Raw genomic sequence first — 18,311 nt, 5'->3', positions numbered from 1 at the left:
AAAAAAAAAAAAAAAAAAAAAAAAAAAAAAATGTAGACACTTTATTTTTTTCATTTAACCCTTTGGAAAATTAGAAATCTTTTTTGTTTTTTACAAGGGGAGACAGGGAGGCTTGGAGAATTTAAGGGACTTGTGAAAGGTGACTCAATTGGTAAATGGCACAACTGGGACTGAAATCCAGGACTATGTAACATGAAAGGGCTTACAGAGTTTATCCTTACCTTGTCAATAGATTAACTAGAATAAGTCAAGGTCAGAATATCTGGAAATGTGATAATCTTGGGAACAGTTATAGGAGGGTGAGGGGCCCATCACAGAATACACACAAAATGCCTTCAATGAGTCATTTTCTAGAGAGTTAAAGCACCTCCCCGAGAGCCCAGCAGGCTGGCTTTGATTTGAGAACTCTGGTGACTCTCTGTTTGCCCTAGAGACCTGCTTTTCACCTTCTCTGTGCTGCTCTATGCCTGGGGAGGGCGACCAGTGAAAAATGAATCACTCTCACCCTCTGGTTCTGGTCAGGTTTGGCTAATGAGAGGCACAGGCAGAACATCAGAGGATGGAAGGAAAGACAAGTCAGGTCTTTGCCTTGGCTTCTTCCCTCCTGGGCTATGACTGAGTAGTGGCTGCAGTCCTCTAAGACCACACGTTCTGTCAGGTAGCCACTGGCACATAGTGGCAGTTCTTCCAGTCCTTTCCTTCACCCCTTCTGGGTTCTGCTTCCAGTCCTTTCCTTCACCCCTTCAGTCTAGTATGTAACAGCTCTCCCTTGTTGCTATTTTCTGTTGTTCCTTATCAGTTCCCTGAACCCATCCCATACTTCTGTAAATACTTCACGAAATTCCTCCTACTTGCCCATTGGAGTGGTCCATTGGTTCTTACTGGGACCCTGAATCACAGGCATTGAATCAGAAATTAAGCTAAGGCAACTCCATAAAATTTATCTGTACTGGTAGAACCATGCATTGGTCTCTTTACGATTCAATCTGCAAATTGCTCTGTATCCCTGAGTCAGAGAGGGCCAATGAAAAGTATTAAAAGCATCATTGCTGAAACTGGAGGGAGAGCTCAAATTAACTCACAGCTTCCGAACCAATGAAGAGTCCCTGACTTGCCATTACCCTCTGTGATCATTTTAATCAAGAGTGCTGGCCAATTAGTCACTGTTGCCTAATTTTTACATTTTGTCAAGTTGTTTCTTCTGTGAGTAAAGCAAGAGACACTTTGCTTCTAGTAATATCGGTCCTGAGTACCTTCCAGAATTTCTCTGTGTCTCATTTGCCCAGTCTAGGGTAGTTAGCACAGAACCATGGGCAGGAAGAGAAGGGCCTTCAGTTTTTCTCATACCCATCCAGAAAGCAAGCAAGCCTATCTCTAAAGCAGTGATGTTGAGCGAGGACAGAGAAGCACTTGACAAGAAATAGGGGGGCAAATGAAATATAATCTGTATCACTGTGCTGCTGAGTAAACCTGCAAAACTTCTTGACCTCAGGTCAACCCAGTCTCTCTCTCTCTCTCTGGCTCTCATCTGCCCTGTCCATAAAATGGAAGCAGAATGGGAGGTGATGGATAGGATGATAGCTGAAGAGCCCTTGGTGACACTCAAACTTCTTGGCCCAAGGCCTCTATCTGGAAGACAGCTTGAGAGAGTCTGGAGTATTCACAAACTCACCGAGACCTCCATGGCTCCAGGGACAAGTTCACTGGAGGGCAGCGTTGGGTGTTCATCTTCTCCATGGCTGGAGCCCGGGTTGGGAGGTTGAAGCAGTGGACTCCTAGGGAGGGGGCCTGACTGGCCAGCACCTCCGCCCAGTAGCAAGGAGCCCCGATGGCTTTCGTGGTCTCCAGGAAAGACTCCATCATCTGTGATTCCTTCAGGGAGTGAGAGATCTCGGCCAGGGGCCCGGAAATGGAATACACTGCTATGGCTAGCCCGGCGTCTTCCAGAGGTGAGGCCTAGAAAAGACTGGGCATTGCCCCAAAGGAGCAGGAAGGAAGGCAGGTTGGATGCTGACTCTCTGGCAACTCTAGAACTCAACATTTCCCTCGACTCATTTCCATTTCCCTGTCCTTATTCTCATAATCTTCCAGTAAAGGCACAGATCTAAGGGGTATTCTAGTAGACATGGGGAGGGAACAGAAGATTCTGGGAAAAGAAGATACTAGACAGACCTGGTGAAAGGCCAGTAGAGAGGGAGTACAGCGTGCTTAAGATCAGCAAACAGGTCATCATGGTCACGGACATGTCAGAGAATAAGCTTGTCACCTGGATGTGTCAACTGTTTGCCAGCCTTTGGCCAGCTAGACAAAGCTAGCTGGGTGCAATTGCTCATACTTATAATCCCAGCACTTTGGGAGGTAGAGGCGAGAGCATTGCCTGAGCTCATGGGTTCAAGACCAGCCTGGGCAACTTGGGGAGACTTCGTCTCTACAATAAAACCAAAACATTAGCCGGGAATGGTGGCACACACCTGTAGTTCCAGCTACTTGGAAGGCTGAGGCAGAAGGATCGCCTGAGCCCAGCAGGCCAAGCCTGCAGTGGCCATGAGTGTACCACTGCACTCCAGCCTGGGCAACAGATTGAGATTCCAACTTTAAAAAAACCAAAAAAACTAGACAAAGCTATCTTAAATTCCCTTTTCCACATGCAGAGTTGTGACCTAAGGAGACTATTATGGACACTGGTACTGGAACATACTTGGGAAGTAGTTGTTGAATGAATGAGTGCACTTCATTGTCTGAAAATTAGGTTGTACAATTCATTAGGTTCAGTCTGTATGAGTGTGAGAGTTTGTGTTGCAAAGGAGTAGACAAGAGCTTTACAGGGTAATGAGCTTCCAGGATCCCTTGAGGCAAACTTTGAACAGTCAACAACGGAGAGATTGAAGGAAGAGTTGCAGCTTAATTTCCTGGAAGAATAATGCCATTCCTCCAAATCAATAAACATTTCCCATCACAATCTTCCATTGAGGGAACTGTGTAGCTTATAGTTGCCAGAGAAAAAGAGCTAATTCATAGGACAGAGCCCCAGAGAGTTAGTGGACTGGATTAGTTAGTTCCATGACAATGTAGAAACTTGACCATTACAAACTACCAATTCTGTCCTCAGGCCATAAACAGTATTTCTAAAATCTCAACATTGATTTCATATCAAACTACTTGATTCTCCCCTTCCTTAATTCCTTTTATTAAACAAAATTGCTAAAGTGATCTTGTAACCTCAAATCCTCCTTACTTATTCCCTTACCCTACAGAACTGAAGTTTCTTTTCTTAATTTGAAACCCAATCCTGTTCAGCAACTATTATTGCAAACCCACTATTATAAATAAGTGCTCTTTGCCCAGAATTCACATCCAAGGACTATAGAACTTAAAAAAAAAAAAAAAAAATCCACAAAACCTTTCTGCTTTTGGAACAAAGGAGCAAACATGGCAAATTCATACTGAAGATGGGGTCACTGCATTCTTTGCACGTTGGCATCAAGAAAACTAATGAAGAAATTAGGAAGAAAATTTTGATCCCATATTTGACAGCCAGGGCCTCCTTGGCCATGCGTTATTTCAGAATTAGCCTATTTGACAAATAGTGGACAATAGCCTCTGAGTCTATGCCTTAGAATGATCTTAAAATGCATCATCCAAGCAGGTCAACTGGTTTTTTGTGAGTTCCCCAAAACCCCTGCTGAGTCTCTCCTTTGTTTTACATTCTACCTCATAGATGTTTGTCAGAAATTGGCTTTATGTAAAAACTGCTTAAGATCTACTTATCAGATGAACATACCTGGGAAAAGGTGGGGGGCGGAGATGCCTTGTTGAATCAACTCCAATCAATCAGTTAGCATTAAAAATGTGTCTCAATACAACATCAATAAGGGTACCTGATCTCAAATCAGGCAAAATGGGGACCAAAGGTAAACCCAAACTTTACCTGTATGATGACCACTTGTATGTCCAATCCTGAATTGTACCCCACATCTTTTAAATAAATAAATAAATAAGTAAGTAAATAAATAAATAGAGATTAGGATCCAGACACACAGAAGTATGACCATGTGAGGACACGGGGAGAAGACAACCATCTACAAACCAAGGAGGGGGGGCCTCTGAAGAAAAAAACTTGCCAATACCTTCATCTCAGACTTCCAGCCTCCAAAACTGTGAAAAAATAAACGCTTGCTATTTAAGCAAAAATAAATAAATAAATAAATGGAAAAAAGATGTGCCCAAATGGTGCCTCCCTGTTTTTGCCTTGAAAATACTCCTCCTCTAAGCCAGATGCGGTGGCTCAAGCCTGTAATCCCAGCACTTTTGGAGGCAAAGGTGAGAGGATTGCCTGAGCTCAGGGGTTCGAGACCAGCCTGAGCAACATGACAAGACCTCATCTCTACAATAAATCAAAAAATTAGTCAGGCATGGTGGCGCATGCCTGTCATTCCAGCTACTTGGAAGGCGGAAGGATCACCTCAGGCCAGCAAGTCAAGGCTGCAGTGGCCATGAGCGTGCCACTGCACTGCAGCCTGGGTGACAGAGTGAGATTCTAACTCAAAAAAATAAAAACCAAAATATTCCCTCCCAAACTCTCCCAAGTCTTCAGTTACTGCAGAACCTTATGTACTCACTCTTTATTTTTCACCTCAATTATCCCCTTTTCCAGAAAACCTTTCCTGATACACGCCCACCCCCATAAGTGTGGATGTTTCCTCCTCTGTTCCCCAAATACCACATACGTGTCTCTAACACAGTATTTAACACACAGCTGTTTTTTGTATCTGCCTCCTCCACCCAAATGGAGATCCTTGGAAAAGATACCACGTTTTAATCATCTCTTTATACCAAGCACCTAGTGGTGTTGAATGAACAAAACACAATTCCTCTTTTTTCCCTTGGAAGGTAAGACTCACTGGAGAGACAAGCATACACACCAAACAATTATTGGACATCCAGGTGCTAATCTGTGTGGAACAGACTGAACGAGAGAAAGTAAAGCCCAATTCAGAGTGTCATTGACATTTCCATGGAAGCTGTGATTCATCCTGCTTTGTGACTGCCAAAGGCCTAGTCAAATCCCCTTTGAGACTTTGTCTGAACTGTGCCCTGTGCATGCCAGGTGCTGCTCAAAAAAGGCAGAGCAAGAAAGAGAAGGGCACAGATTCAGACAAATGCTGAAGTGTGGGTGTGTCACTGAGGTCAGTATGTCTGCTAGGTTGTCTGTGTTTTATATGCACATATATAACTCTGGGGTTGGAGAGATCGTATTACAAAAAAGTAAAACATCCTTCAGGTGAGCATAGAAAAAGAAATTGAGAGAGAAATGAAGTAACAGAAGGCCTAAAAAATAGCCACGTTGATCCCCTTTTCCATACTATTAGTGTGAGATCCACCTCCCACAAAGGGGACATTATCTCTCAGGACTATGGAAAGGGCATATTTGAGGTACACAGAAGTTTCAAGGGTCGAGAAGGTGGTGAGAGGAAAGTTGGTGAGGGAAGGTAGAGTGGGAATCTTGGGGGTGGGATGCAGAAAGTTATGATGGGAGAACAAAATTGCTACAAGGTCTGGAGGTAAGCTGCTGAAGCCATTCCCAGGCAGGATTATGTCACAGAGAAGGGTGCTGAGACCTTCTGTGTCAACAACGGGCAACAGTTTAAGCTGTAGGGTCTGAGGCATGAGATCAGAAATTGTATTCCATAAATATGTACAATTATAATGTGTTAATTAAAAAAATAAAAAAAACTTGACAAATCAGAAAAAAAGTCATGTGAATGATTCCAGCACCAGGCACAGGGAACCCCCAGCTCCAGAACTGCAGAACAGAGTGTCAAAAGGAAGATGAACTTTGATGTCCTTTGATGTCCATAGACACCTCAAGGTCAGCACATTTAATCTGGGCTTCCCACCTTCCCTACAAACCTGGGCTCTTTATCCAATGCCCATTGAATTGCCCAGTCCTGAAACTTGGGAGTCACCCTGGATTCTTCTTTCCTTTTTTAGCATCTCACAATCCCAATCTTGTTGATCCCTTCCCCTAAAATTCACCCCTTTGCCCCATCTATAATTCCTCTGTTCTAGTTTAGGCCACTGTTTTGGAGGGGTGCTGGATTACTAAAACATCCTCCTAATCTCTTGCCTCCAGGTCTCTCCTTGCCACATATTTCTTCCCACATCAATCCACTGTCCTTGACAGTTGCAAAGGTGAATAATCTTTTAAAAAATTAAAAAACAAAATTTTTTTAGAGACAAGTTCTTGCCATGTTTTCCAGGCTGGTCTCAAGCTCCTGGCCTCAAACAATCCTCCCACCTTGGCCTCCCAAAGTGCTGGGATTGCAGGCATGAGCCACTGTACCTGGCCAAGGTGAATCATTGTTAGAGTGCAAACCTGAGCCCCTTACCATCCTACGCTGGTTGTAGGGTTCAGATTGAAGTGATTTGTTGTCTTCTATGGAGTCCTCTGATGTCCTTGGTTTCATTTTGTGTCTTCTTTCGTTAACATTCTTGGATGCTAAAGGCGATCCATCGTGGGAGCGGAGAGAGGCTGTGTCAATCCCCAGTGCTGCTAGCACCTGAGGAGAAAACAGCAGTTGTAGCCAACAGTATCTGGTTGGGCTTAGCATAAATGTGTCCCTAGACATGGGGTGTCATGAGGGTGAGGGATCTGAAACGGGGAAGGAAAAGGGTTAGGACCTGGGTGATGGTGGAGTTAGCACAGGGCAGGAATAGCCACCTGTGAATCACCTTCCAAATTCAGACCCTGCAATAGACTGTTGGTGCCCTTCCAGCTCCCTTCCACCAGGTCAGCACACCTATCCCCAGTTGCTTAAGTGGTAGCTGCTAACGTCTCCCACCTGTAGCATTCTGCAAAAAAAGTTTTAGGCTGGCTGCCCCTAGGGCAGGTATGGAGAATAGAAAAAGTCAGCTCCAGTGCCTCAAGGTAGGACTGACTTCAGTGCAAGTCACACTCCAGGGCTCCCCAGGAGATCAGAAGACAGTTGGTCTCCAGCTGAGACTCCATTCTTCTTCAGTCCCACCCCCTACCCCATCATGTTCCCTTCACTTGTCTTCTCATGAGAGCACTCCTTCAGAAGATCACTTGCATAAGAGTTCTCACTTGCACAAGAGTTCTTTTTTGAGGAAACCTAGCCTAATGTAGTCCCTGAGGCAAAACAAATTCTCCTGTAGTTCCCTAGAATTGCAGCTTTAATCAAGAGGCTGGATCAGATCTCTGCCCAATAACATACAGTCTGCAGGTGACTCCATAAATCTTTTGCCTCTCACAAACCTCCTGCTCTTTCCGGAGCATCTCGAGGGCCTCCTGGAACTTCTTTTCCTTTGCTTCAATTTCATCAATGGTTGCCTGGTTCTGCTCCTCATATGCCATGGTGACCACAGCCAAGATCAAGTTGACCAGGTAGAAAGATCCCAGGAAGATTACAAGTACAAAAAAGACCATATAGATTTTCCCAGAAGCCCTCAGGGTCTGCAGATTCAAGGGAAAGAAGAGAAACTTGTACCCGGAGCTTATGGGCCCCTGAAGTTGTCAGGCTCCTCTAGGAAAAATGTAGCCATGCAGCTGCCCCACCAGCCTCGCTGAATCTGTATAGGGACATGGGACTCAATACCTGCTGATAGAGGCGTTCCCAGGAGTCCTGCGTCATGAGGCGGAATAGTGAGAGGAAAGCCCAAGCAAAGGAATCAAAGCTGGTGTAGTTAAAATCCGGGTTGTCAGAAGTTTTAAGACAGATATAACCAGCAGGGCAGTGGCTGCAGCAAGAACAGAGAAGATCATCTGTTGCACAGTCCCTGTGTATTGTGGGTAAGGTAGCTCAGGACTGTGAGATGACCACAAGGTTTAAAGTCAGAGAGCAAAGTTCAAGGCCTGGTTTTTGTCTTATTGGACACTTGGTCTCTTTAGGCCTTCATTTCTTTCATCCATAAAATGGGGATGCTAAGACTTTTACTTCAGAATTTCACACACTGGGGAGTGGCCTGGGGAAGACCAGCTGACTGTCTAGACATGATTCCGTAGGGTGTCAAACCCTTTGCCAGTTCACACCAGGGAAGGGAGAATCAGCAGCAATAATGTGGACTTAAAACGTGAGTATGCTGGCATCCCTGCAGAGTTGTCTATCAAAGGAGGACTTACATTAGTCAAGTTCACTGACCAGTTATATATGACAATGGAAATAACACTTTTCACTCACTGAGCAATTACTGTGTGCCTCTCTTTCCCTTAAGTGATTCATCACTCTATAATTTAACCATCTCAATAATCTTTCTTTACAGACGAGGAAGCCAGGGTTCAGAGAGGTCAGTTGCCTGAAACTGAAGAAATATGATCGTCAAGTAGTAGCCCAATACTTGAGTCAGTTCAACCTTCTCCAGAAGACTGGCCTGTAAAGGAAGGCCAAATTAAGGTGACTGCCTGGTAAGTGTTAGGGAGAGAGGCGCAAGATTCCTCTCTCTCTCTCATAATAAGAAGGTGAGTTAATGGCAAGAAGTATCTGTCAGCTGAGGGCGTGTGAAGTGCTCTCATCTGTCCCCATGGAGATGGCCTGGTCAAAGAAACAGTAATGCCTTGCTTGAGGTTCAGGATTCTTTCACTCCCAGGATTCCTCCACCAACACCAGACTCTGGGGCTCTACTTATTCCAGACATCCATGTGAACACATAACCCCAGGACTCATGCAACCAATCAGAACTCTGACAACTTAATTATAATCAACTCCAGTTCTGTCTCCACCTTGCTTGGAGATTGTAAGTTCTCTGATTCTGTAGACCCACATTTATAGGCAAGCTCTTGGTGTGCTCTCCCAGGTGTGCTCTCCCAGGGGGCTAGTCAACTCCTTTCCTGTAGGTTTCCTAATTAACTCTAAGGGCAGCCCTATTTTTATGTCTCTGTAAAACCCCTCTGTGGCCACTGCATATCTATATCCACAGCTCACTGCTCAGTGTATTAATAGCTAACGCCTCTGAGGATTAATTGAGACCACTGTACAAAATCTCCCTCATTTCAGCATAGTAAATATTATTTATAAATATGCAAATTAAAATTCCCGCTGGCCGGGCACAGTGGCTCAAACCTGTAATCCCAGCATTTTGGGAGGCTGAGGTGAGAGTATTGCCTGAGTCCAGGGGCTCGAGATCAGCTTGGGCAACTTGGTGAAACCTCGTCTCCACAATAAATAAAAAAATTAGCCAGGTGTGGTGGAGTGTGCCTGTAGTTCCAGCTACTTGGAAGGTTGAAGCAGAAGGATCGCCTGAGCCCAGCAGGTGAGGCTGTGGTGACTAAGAGTGTGCCACTGCACTTCAGCCTGAGCGACAGGGTGAGACTCCAACTCAAAACAAACAAACAAAAATTCTTGCTGTTTTTAACGTCGGAAGCTACTGAATGGATGGACTGGAATAATACACGTGGAAGAATGCTGAGACCCATCGGGCGTCTTCTAGTATCTGTTCTCCTTGAGACCCCAGACTTTGCTCCCACATTGCCATTGGTCAGCCTGGGTCTTTGCTCAGGGCTCTGGCTTCTCTGGGGCCCAGTACAGGAGTCAGGTGTGGCCTTCACAGCATGCTACTTCAGGGATCACTCTGCACATGGTCCAGGACTGGCCTCTCCCTGCCACTGCCTGGGTGGAGCTTGCCCAGCAACAGGCTTGGCCTCTCTGGGAGTTGAGAGGCATAGGGTAGGGACGGGGAGGCTGTTGATGGATCTCCCTAATTTTTTGCCTCAAGTCTTTGGTTCACACCTTGCCGCAGTGGTCAAAGCAGCAGGCAGAGCTGAGGAGTCCTCATCCATTAGCTTTGTCTCACATTCTGTTCTGCCATCTGGAACGGCCTCCATTCAAACTATATCTTGTTCACTCAGCCTGGAGACACTCTACCTGCCCTTGAAAGTTTACCTCAAGCCAGGCGCGGTGGCTCATGCCTATAATCCCAGCACTTTGGGAGGCTGAGATGAGAGGATTGCCTGAACTCATGGGTTCAAGACCAGCCCTGGCAACTTAGTGAGACCTCATCTCTACAATAAATAAAAAAATCAGCCGGGCGTGGTGGCCCATGCCTGTAGTTCCAGCTACTTGGAAGACTGAGGCAGAAGGATCGTCTGAACCCAGCAGGTGGAGGCTGTGGTGGCCGTAAGCGTGATACTACACTCCAGCCTGGGCGACAGAGTGAGCTCCAACTCAAAAAAAAAAAAGTTCACCTCAACCACCACCTCCAGGAAGCCTTCCCAACCTTCTCTTTTGCCTTACATGGTCACCTGTCTATGCTTCCTCAGCCCATGGAGCCTCTAGCCCAGCATAGTGTAGCATCTTTACAAGTATGCATGAGAGACTGCAAACTGGTAGCCTACGAGCTGGGTTTGGCCTTCAGAAATATTCTGTTTGCCTCAATAAGATGTAGACAGTTTTTGGAACTGGTAGCCAATGTTTTTAGTTGGGAGATTTTATATAAAAATCTAAATTTCCTGTCTCTCATTTAAAAGTTGGAAGAGTTGGAAGCAGTGGACCATTTTTCCACATGGCAACCAAAAACTGGACAAGCATTGAGAATGGCTCCCTTTAGATGAGGCATGAACTCTTTCTCAGTTGTCAGGTTCCTACCTGGCCCACTCTATTCATTTGTTGTTGTGTGTCTGGCCTCTGTAAAAATTTGAAATAGCAAAATCTGATGAATGTGTTTCTTTCTTTTTTGTGTGAGGAGAATAAAGCACATACGATAGAGTTAGCTGTGATGATTAAACTTAGAGCATTTGACACAAAATCTTTAATAAATATTAGTTCTTTCCTGGAGTGAATGGTTTGCAAAAAGGGTCACAATTCTTTCCCTTTCTGTAGCCACACCTCTTTGCAATATAACTCTGCAGATCCTTCCACTGAGTGATGGAGTCTGTTTCCCCACCTTTTGGGTCTGAACTGAACTGTGATTTGCGTTGGCCAATAAAATATAGAAAAAACAACATTATTCTAAGCCTAGGGAATTCAGGAAGCTTTGCAGACTTCCACTCTTTCTCTTGGAACCCTGCTTTTGCCATGAGAACGGGCTCAGGCTATCCTGCTGTGGGGTGAGTTGCGTGGAGCAGAGACAGGGCATCCTAGACCACCTATCTCCTAATCTGTCTACTGTCTACTGATGCATGAATGAGCCCAGTTGATTCTAGCCCAAAACGCTGATGTACAGAATCATGAGTTAAAGAAATGGTTGCTGTCTTAACTCACAAAATCTTGGGACCATTTGTTACAAAGTGAAAACTAACTCAAACTCTTCCTCCGCATGAGCTCTGGGATGATAAATGGCATGGCTTATTTGTTTTTCCATCTTTCTCAGGACCTGCAACCCAGCTCTACCCAGAATATGCCAAAGACAAGATGGAGAAAAGACTATTGGGCATTGGTGCTTTGTCATATGTTAGACACTCACCCTGCGTCAGATCCATTGCCGCACAGTAAGGGATCAGAAGTGCCTTGCTTAATCTTGTAGATATCTGCTCAAGAAAGGAAGAAATGAGAGCCTCAAAGATGGTTCTAAACCCTCCAACCCAAGTCTTATGTGGCAAATACAACATTTCCTGGGTTTTCTGTCTGAGTGAGATGACCTCCCTCAGCTATGTGTACTCAGTGGGCATGTTGGGACGCTTGAAGGGAGTAAAGTCACATCTGAGAAGAGAAGAGCAATGATTTCAGTTCTAAGCTTCCCTCAGCAGAGGCAGAATTTACTTGTCTGTGGATTTATAGCTCACTTCCTTATAAAAGAGACACTGGGCAACAGGAAGTAGGATACTCGAAAGGAAAACACAACCCAAGAGAAGCATTTCAGCAGGAAAGCAGAATCAAAATATATGTCTCTACACATGCACAGGGACTTCATATCCCTTGTCCCTATGTCCATGCGGTCCCAAAACCAATCAGGCCTTAGTTCTTGTGGTAGAAATTCTACTTACAGTTTCTGTGAGATGAGTCGTTGGCCACCTCATTGAAAGCTGTGTCATTCCTGACACATTTGTTCTTGAGGTTGCCCTTGAAGAGCTGCAGGCCCACCAGGGCAAAGACACTCAGGCAGAAGATGGTGAGGATGGTCACATCCGTCAGTTTCCTCACTGAGTGGATAAGGGCTCCCACAATGACCTTCAGCCCTGTGAGACGATGATAATGATACTCCCACATGAATGAGGAAGCACAGAGCACACACTTGCATCTTAGTCACCTTCCCCCATGTCTGCTTACACCTCCCCATCTCTGTGTACAAGTACAAAGTATTTACACATTCCCGGGCAGTTCCAAGCCCAGTTTTTCATCTGAATCTTGTAATTACCCCGAGAGTCAGGCAGGGAAATAAGATTGTCTTTGTTATAAAGACGAGGCAACTGAGACCCAGAAAATAAATTCCTGACTGTAGCTATTTATTTAAAAAATTATTGTTGAGTATCTACTTTGTTCTAGGCACTGTCTTAGGCACGAGGTGAATAACTTTACTCCAGTCATTTGGCACCTGTCTTTCTGCACTCATCTCAGTTCTGGGAGGCAGCTCAAGGCTTGAAAACATGAACCTCACTCTGTGTGTGTGCGTGGGGGAAGAGGCAAGGGAGATAAAGCAAAATAAAGAGAGAAAAAGAGAAAGAGAGAGAGGAAGACACAGAGAGATGCATTTTTCATTTGAAACACTGAGACAATCACTGAGGGAGAAGCAGAGGCTCTGTGCCAAGCACAGCTGCCAGCAAAGAAGGAGTACCTGTTTTTTAAAGGAGGGATGACTTGTTGCTCTAGCAAATGAAATCAACTTCTGTGGGAGAGTAGCTTCACAGGTAGCAGAAAGAGCACTGAGAAAGGAAGCAACCTGGGGTTTATCTTTGTGGGGTTTTTTTTGTTTGGTTTTTTTTCCTAAGTTTTATTTTTATTTTACACTTTCAAAAGATGGAACAGATAGATAAAGTGGGACTAATTGTCCAAGGCCAGAGCCCAGCAAATTCAAAAGCAGACTTTTCTGACTCGAAGTTCATCGAAATTCTGGGGAAGTTTCAGTGCCGAGAGAAGACCAGGGAAACTCGTTACAATCCACCTCACAGAAAGAATTATACTGCTAACCTATCACCGTGTTCTAACTAAAGCAAAAGTTTAAAACTACAGAGAGTCTCAACTTAACATCTAAATTTTTAAAAGTAGCATTTCGGTAACAAATCAGCTCAGGGAGCTCCTCTCAAAAGTAGAAGAACAGAATGATTGCTCAGACTTCTGAAAAGCCAAGCTGATGCTCTCAGCTCCGCCCTCCGGGCTTAGACAGACACGTAGGGGGGCGGTGGCTCCTTGGCAGCGCCATTCCCAGTGGCATCATTGGACGGGGGTAACAGCACCGTCGTGTCATTGCTGGTAACGTAAACCAGGACGTCGGAGGAATTCCTGCCATTGATGTATCGGTAGCAGTTCCAAACACAGCTTATCAAGTAACCCTTAAACGTCAAGATAATGCTAATAAACAGAAGAAGAATAAGGACCAAACAGGTAGGATCCACCGACATGATGTCATCTCTGTAGGGAAAATTAGGAGGCAGCTGTCGTATGTATTCCTGAATGGATTTTGGATAAACAAGCACAGGGATTGCAACCAAGGTAGGTGTTCAGGGCAAAATCAAAGATCTGGTAACAGAAGAACGGGATGATCCAGACTGCATGCTGCTTGTATGCCCCGTAAGTAGCCATGGCACACATCAGGATCATGAGAAGAGAAATCACAATAGCAGTGCACATGTTGGCACCGTCCATAAACTCCAAGTCAGCTCCCAGTTCAGAACTTGAAAAGTGATACTGATCCGGATCAGCCAGGGCGCTCAATAAAATCAACAGTACCACAGCATTGATGATCAGGTACCAGAAAGCCGAGCGGGGTGGTGCCGGTGCGCCCATGGCAGCACAAGCAGCAGCTGTTGAAGTAGCCCCGCGTCCAGGGCGCGACCATCTTCATCCTTCCGGCCGCGAGTGCAGCGGCGCCAGCGCGCGCGCAGGTGTCCAGGAGCGTCGACCGCGTCGCCCGGGAAAAAAACGCGCGCTGCTGCCGACCGCTCGGCTGCTCCGGCTCGCGACCCGCCGCCGGCCCGCCGGGCTCCGCGTCCCCCCAGAGAGCTCTGAGCGGCTGCTGCGGCGGGACCCTGCGCTCCGCAAGTGGGGTTTATCTTTGGCTTGTCATTTGGGTCAACAAATAATCCACTGAGCACTACACATGTCAGTCTCTAGGCTGGGAGCTGAGTAATGGTTCAGGCACCAGCATGAAAATCCATAGCATCATCGAGAAGATGGACACGTAGAGGAGCAGCCCTTAACTTAAGCTCAGGGGGTGAGAATGGGATGGAGTGGATGTGAGGAAAAACCAGGGAGTCTCCTTGAGAAGCCCTGAAGAATGAGTATGAGTCGAGCAAGGAGAAGAGGGAAGACATCCTGAACACGGAGGCACAGACAAAGGCTGGGAGTTGAGCAAAGGCGTGGAGTATTTGTGGTAGATTCTGGAATACGATGCAAGTTGGGTAGAGGTAACAGCTGAGGCAGGAAGGGAATGTGAACAGTCCAGGGCTTATAAACAAGGCTTGGAGCCATCCTGGCTAAGAGTAGGTGAGAGAGATACTAAGGGTCAGAACTGAAGATCCCTTCATGAAGAAGTTTGTCCAGAGAGGGAAAGTTGGCAAAGAGCTTCCTGTCCTTCTCTGCAGAGCCAGATGTGGGATGGCAGAATGGACTTCCACTTTAGGGTGAATGTGTCTATTCACAGATGAGAGAATGGATGCTCAGGGATGAGGAAAGATACTCTCTCAGGCTACAAAAGGAAAGCATTGAGTCCCGTGGCAGTGAGTTTGCCTTGTCTATGGCCTTACCATCCCCACCATCAACCTAATGGGGGGCAGCAGTAGTCACTGGGCTATTGGTGACAATAGAGATCTTGGACGTTGGGGGTTGTGATATAAATATTGGTTCACCCACAGTTCCTGGCTTCTAACTCTCATAGCCCTTGTTACAGTCTTTTATTATAATGTTGGGGTGCTTTAGGCCTCAGGAAACAGAATCTCTCTTTACGATTTTCTCTGATCCTTCTTTCACCTGCCGAAAGTAGGATTCTAATTTGATTGTGGGTCAAAATACCCTCATTCCAGATGAGGTCTTGCCTTATACTGTGGAGGAAAGAATGCTGCACAGAGAGGCCAAGAAGAATCTGGACAGGCCTTGCTGGGTTTTCCCACTTACTCTGTTAGCATGAGATCATACCCTTTTTGTCTACATGGTTGTCAATCATGCCTATGTAATGAAGCCTCCATAAAAACCCAGGAGGACTGGGTTCAGAGAGCTTCTGGATAGCTGAACATGTAGAGGTTCCTGGAGAGTGGTGCACCCAGGGAGGGCGTGGAAGCTCTGTCGCCCCCACCCCACCCCTCGCACACCTTGCCCTGGCCTTCCTTCTCTTTACCTGTATCCTTCATAATAAACTGGACAATGTGTTTCCCTGAGTTTTGTGAGCTGCTCCAGCAAACTAATTGAATTCAAAGAAGGGGTTGTGAGAATCTCAATTTGAGGCTGGTCAGTCAGAAGTTTCAGAGGCCCAGACTTGTGACTGGTATTGGGAGAGGGCAGACTTGGGGACTATGACCTCAACTTATGGGATCTGACACTATCTCCAGGTAGATAGTGTTGGAATTAAATTGGAAGTCAGCCAGTTGGTGTCTGCTGTTTGGTGTGAGGAAACTGTTCCCTGCCTTTGGTCACAGGAGTCTTCTGTGTGAACGATTGTTGTGGTGGGGTATGAAAGCAAAAGAAAAACACAGTTTGAAAGTTTTTTTCTAATCAGAAGTACAATATGATGAGCTTTAGTGGATTATTTGTGTTTCTGACTTCTCAGTGATCAAGAATTGCCCAATTCTTTTTCTGGTATGGGGGTCCAAAGACAGCACTGGGACTCAAGTTTTTCGACTTGTGAAAATAGTGAAGCTCCCAGAACCTAGGACTGCTTTCTCCCTTCCTCCCTATTTTCAAGTTTAAACCTTTAGTTTAAAGTATAAATGAGAATTCAACTGGGGAACTTGCCTGAATGTCATATAAAGAACAGAAAATGAGGACATGACCCTCTTGTTCTTTATTGATGGTGAAGCCAGGTGCATGTGGACAGAGCATTAGTCTAGTAATCAGGACTGGGCTTTCAAGGCACACTACCTCTTACTAGTGATGAGGTCCTGGGATTGTGTTTTCTATACTCTGGACTTCTGTTTCTTTGTTGTTGTTTTTTTTTTGAGTTGGAGTCTCACTCTGTCACCCAGACTGAAGTGCAGTGGCTGTTCCCGGCCACTGCAGCCTCAACCTGCCGGGCTCTGGCTGTCCTTCCGCCTCAGCCTTCCAAGTAGCTGGAAACACACCCGGCTAATTTTTTTTTTGATTTATTGTAGAGATGAGGTCTCACCAAGTTGTCCAGGCGGGTCTCAGACCCACAGGCTCAGGCAATCCACTCACCTCGGCCTCCCAAAGCACTGGGATTACAGGCTGAGCCACTGAGCCCGGCCTGTTTCTTTGTTTTTTAGGTGGGGTGATAGTTCTTGCCCTGGAACCCTATAAAGTTCTTGTGAAAATGAAAGTGAATCGGGCTGTGAAAACTAACATATGTTTCTTGTGAATGAATGTGTGGGTTAAAGCCGCTCACCTGGGATTACACTAACTGTTTTTAAAGCTCTAAGAACTCTGAATGTCCGCAGGCCTGAGATCCCTCGGAGATCTATTGCTGTGCCAACGTATCTGTGGGACCAAAAGTCAGTCAGTATCTCTGCAAGGAGAGGGCTCTGGGAATGCATGCAGCATTAATAAGGACAATTTTGGGTAACATGAGCCCAAGAAGGTCTTAGAATAGACACTGAAAAATCTAGTGGCACTACCAACTATAGACTGATACCCGATACTGATTTCATTATTGCAATTTTTTTTTGAGCCAAAGTCTCACTCTGTAAGCCAGGATGAAGTACAGTGGCATAATCACAACCATCACAGCCTTGACCTGCTAGACTCAGGCAATTCTTCCACCTCAGGCTTCCAAGTTACTGGAACTACAGGCTCATGCCATCATGTCCAGCTTTTTATTTTATTTTATTTTATTTTATTTTATTTTATTTATTGTGGAGACAAGGTCTCCCCAAGTTGCCCAGGCTGGTCTTGAACCCTTGGGCTCAGGCAATCATCTTGCCTTTGCCTCCCAAAGTGCTGGGGTTAGAGGCATGAGCTATCATTCCTGGTCTCATTATTGCAATATTTTTTCAGAGGAGATCCTTTGAGAAGATGCACTGCCATCTAGGTGACTCTGTGTGCAAATGAGGGCTTGGCCAACCAGTCTCTTCAGACACTGACTCCTCAGGGAAGACCTCTGTGTCAGGAAGGCAGAGGCTGAGCCTAGTCTGATTCACTGTGGCAGGCTACTTATTTGCTCAGACTTGAGGGTATGGGACTCAGCTGGGGTAGTGCCTCCATAGCCACACTCTGTAGCAAGAAAGTCCCAGGCCATACAGTTCCAGATGAGGAAGCTAAACAGAGATGAGGAAGCATTCCCAGAGTATGAGACTGGGTATGTCCATAAGCCCCATATAGACACACATACAAACCAGTTTGGAGAGCTACTCACGCCAGGGAAATGACACTAAAATCCAGCCAGTTCCAAGGATCTCGCAGGTATGTAAACTCATTTAGACAAAATCCTCTTGCTAGTATCTTTATCAAGGCTTCAAAGGTATAAATGACAGTGAAGACATACCTGGGAAGAAGAGTGGAAAAGGAATGTTAACTGTGCCATGAGAGAGCTCAGGGGGGTTCTTCTGCCTCCAGGAGGGAGGCATGAGTTGCTGTGATTATTCCAAGGAAAAACATGCAAAGAACATCACCAAGGTGATGAAGGGGAAGAAGGAGACAAGATGCAGACTGAGGAGCACAGAGGAGCCACATAAAGGGAAGGAGTGGGCAGGGCTGCATGTGGCTGGGACAGTGGCAGCCTCTGATGCTCTGAAGGTAGGCAAAGAGCAGTGGCAGGTGAAGGACAGGGATCCTCCTGTTCTGTGAGACTCCCAAGGGTTCCTGCCCTGTGGAAAGCTGAAGGATCATCTCCCAACGTGGTGATGGCGGAAGATGTGGAAGAGAGATGATGCCCAGCAATATCCCTCCTCCCCAAGCGTCTCTACTTCCGACTGTCTTTTTTTCTTACACCATATCTGGTCTCCCAGTGTCATGGAAGAATACAGTATATAAATCCACAAACATTTTCTTAGGAGGATGGATCCTAATAGAGGAAGTTATCTCACGATAGCACGTGTATTG

At 45.7% G+C, this 18,311-nt stretch overlaps 1 protein-coding gene and 1 pseudogene across 2 annotated transcripts in view; both read right to left on the bottom strand.

Moving 5' to 3' along the window:
- Nucleotides 1–18,311, bottom strand: part of LOC103256958 (sodium channel protein type 10 subunit alpha) — a gene marked incomplete at its 3' end in the record, with an annotated part of 85,146 nt that overhangs the window by 43,600 nt on the left and 23,235 nt on the right. Inside the window, exons 4-11 of the mRNA XM_021710729.1 lie at nucleotides 17,626–17,754; nucleotides 16,660–16,751; nucleotides 11,936–12,127; nucleotides 11,416–11,482; nucleotides 7,617–7,758; nucleotides 7,277–7,474; nucleotides 6,390–6,560; nucleotides 1,673–1,966 (exon numbers count right to left, since the gene is read on the bottom strand). Of these exons, the coding sequence (XP_021566404.1) occupies nucleotides 1,673–1,966; nucleotides 6,390–6,560; nucleotides 7,277–7,474; nucleotides 7,617–7,758; nucleotides 11,416–11,482; nucleotides 11,936–12,127; nucleotides 16,660–16,751; nucleotides 17,626–17,754 (1,285 nt within the window). The remainder of the gene's footprint in view (nucleotides 1–1,672; nucleotides 1,967–6,389; nucleotides 6,561–7,276; nucleotides 7,475–7,616; nucleotides 7,759–11,415; nucleotides 11,483–11,935; nucleotides 12,128–16,659; nucleotides 16,752–17,625; nucleotides 17,755–18,311) is intronic.
- LOC103256956 lies at nucleotides 13,044–13,965 on the bottom strand (annotated as a pseudogene). The gene has a single exon (XR_002481787.1). The product of XR_002481787.1 is annotated as a lysosomal-associated transmembrane protein 4B-like (transcript).

Source organism: Carlito syrichta, unplaced genomic scaffold (genome assembly GCF_000164805.1).
Source record: "Carlito syrichta isolate Samal-C Ts95f unplaced genomic scaffold, Tarsius_syrichta-2.0.1 Scaffold298795, whole genome shotgun sequence".
In the NCBI taxonomy this organism is placed as follows: Eukaryota; Metazoa; Chordata; class Mammalia; order Primates; family Tarsiidae; genus Carlito; species Carlito syrichta.
The sequence above is the reverse complement of the archived record's forward strand: the minus strand, read 5'-3'. Positions and strand labels throughout refer to the sequence as shown.